Below are 2,211 nucleotides of genomic sequence, written 5' to 3' on the forward strand. Positions count from 1 at the left end.
AAGGCTCTGAGAGGTCACGACACATGCATGAGGTCACACAGCAAGTCTGGAATTCCATTTCAAGCCTGTCTGAGGAGGGCGCTCTCGCTGTTCCTTTGCCTGGTCTTACGTCCCCAAGTGTGTAATATGAGGTAAGACCCAGGGTCTGCGGCTGGGAGTCACGGCCTAAGGCGAGCGCAGTCTCCAGCCGCCCCACCCGCGCAGGGAGCACGGCCGGCAGGGCGGAAGAGGCGTGCGGTAGGCAGCAGCGGGGATGGAGGGAAGGGTGGGGGTCCACCACCCGCCTGTGCGCGCCCAGTCCTGCCGCGTCCTGGGTGCGCGCCGCGCACCTGCGGGGCGAGTGCCCAAGAAGCACGGCCCGGTGCGCGAGGGGTAGCTCCACCGGGAGCGTTGTGGGTGGGGCCCGCCGAGCCCGCCTTCCTACCTCCCCCGGCGGCGCCCCAGGCTGCACTGTTCAGGGCGCTGGGTTATAAAATGCCGGGTTAAGCAGCGACTCAGACTTAGGATCCCGCTCACGACATGGCCTCGGGCGCTCGGTTCCCGCCGCAGCCGTCGAGCTCAGAGGTCAGAGCAGTCCAGAGCCCAGGCGGGCGTCCAGGCGCCGGTCTGGAGGAAGCAGCCTTGGGCGTTCCTCTCCCGCCGTCTCCGGGGGAGGCCCCTCTGCCTCCGAGCACCCGGAGCAGGTTCCCTGGGACCAGCCAGCCCGGAGCGGCTTCCCTCCACGCGGCGTCCGCGACAGTCCCCCTGTGGCCCCAGCGCAATACGGCGCCGGCCGGGAGAACCGCAGACCCGGTCCCTGCCGCCGCCCCAGAGCAAGCTCCGCGGCCCGCTCCACAGTCCCTCAAGCCGCGCAACCTGGAAGGCGTCCTTGACGAGCGCCGGCTGCTCTGCCACTTGCAGCTGGCCCAGGACCGCGAGGCGCGCCTGTGGCGGGGCGGCAAACCCCAGGTACCCGTCCCTGCAGTGTGGCCCTCCTTGCGCGCACACGGCAGGCGATGTGGCCTCCACCTGCACCAGCGCTCCGGTGTTGTGCACCTGGAGGCCGGGCGCCTCCCCAGGTGTGGCCCCTCAAGAGAGGCGCGAGGCTAGACCCACCAGCTTCTCTTTAAGAGGGCGTCTTGATAGCAGGGCCTTCGGAAGAGGGCCTGTTTGAATCAAGGAACACGGCCTACGACGAAAAGCGGGCCCGCGGGGTGGGGGTGATGGGTGAGCCGCTGCGCCAGCGGGGCGCTTACTCCCAGCGGGCCTGCAGGGCAAGGGACTTCTCACTGCCCGCTGGCACCTTAAGCAGGAGGCTCCTGCTGCTGGGGGACCAGGAGTGGCCGCTAACGACCTTCCTCGCCCCACCTGCTCTTCTTCCTAGCGGGATGAAATCTGCAATGCCTTCGAGGGAGTCGTGCTGTGGCTCCTGAGGCTTCAGAACATCTTTTACTTCTCCCAGTCCACTTTTAACCTGGCCCTCACCATCTTCAGCCGCCTCCTGATTTCAGTGAAGGTAGGGAGGCCTCTGAGGGACGGTGGCAGATGGTGAAAGAAGAAACTAACCTTTGCTCCCCATTCCTGCTTGAGAGGTGAGGGGTCCCAGATGCTTAAACCAAGGTGTGTAAACTAACTTGCTTCCGGTGGTAGAGCTGGTTTTGGAACCTCTCCACATCCTACACTGGCTGTCTCAGGGTCATGTGGTCATCAGGGTCGGGGCTTGGGGAGCGTGAGAGGAAGTAGCTGGGAAAGGGCTTCCTGTGGAATGAGGTAGGATGTGCTTGTCTCGACCTGTCCAGGGCAGCTTGAGGCTAGGATGAGACTGGGTTCCCTGAGAAGGTGCTGTATGTCACCTCCAGTCAGTCCCGAAACGAAGGAATACTGCCCAGTCATCTGCAGTTCTGAAATCAGGAGCATCCTCATTGGTCAGATCTAAAAATGGCACTAACATTCTGTCTTGTGGAGAAATGGAGCCTTTTAAAAATGGAAAAAAGCTTATTAAAACAAACGGCTGGGCGCAATGGCTCATGCCGGTAATCCCAGCACTTTGGGAGGTCAAAGGGGTGGGGGTGGGGGATCACCTGAAGTCAGGAGTTCGAGACCAGCCTGGCCAATATGGTGAAACCCTATCTCTACTAAAAATACAAAAATTAGCTGGGCATGGTGACGGGCACCTGTAGTCCCAGCTACTTGGGAGGCTGAGGCAGGAGAATTGCTTGAACCCGGGAGGCA

The 2,211-nt window shown here is 62.4% G+C and overlaps 1 protein-coding gene across 1 annotated transcript in view; it reads left to right on the top strand.

Annotated features, from left to right (window-relative positions):
* Positions 1–366: 366 nt before the first annotated feature.
* CCNI2 (cyclin I family, member 2) overlaps positions 367–2,211 on the top strand; it is a 7,605-nt gene continuing 5,760 nt past the window's right edge. Inside the window, exons 1-2 of the mRNA XM_011951081.1 lie at positions 367–948; positions 1,364–1,495. Coding sequence (XP_011806471.1) covers positions 520–948; positions 1,364–1,495 — 561 coding nt within the window. The 5' untranslated portion in view covers positions 367–519. The remainder of the gene's footprint in view (positions 949–1,363; positions 1,496–2,211) is intronic.

The sequence above is a fragment of the Colobus angolensis genome, unplaced genomic scaffold (genome assembly GCF_000951035.1).
Source record: "Colobus angolensis palliatus isolate OR3802 unplaced genomic scaffold, Cang.pa_1.0 Scaffold314, whole genome shotgun sequence".
Lineage (NCBI taxonomy): Eukaryota > Metazoa > Chordata > Mammalia > Primates > Cercopithecidae > Colobus > Colobus angolensis.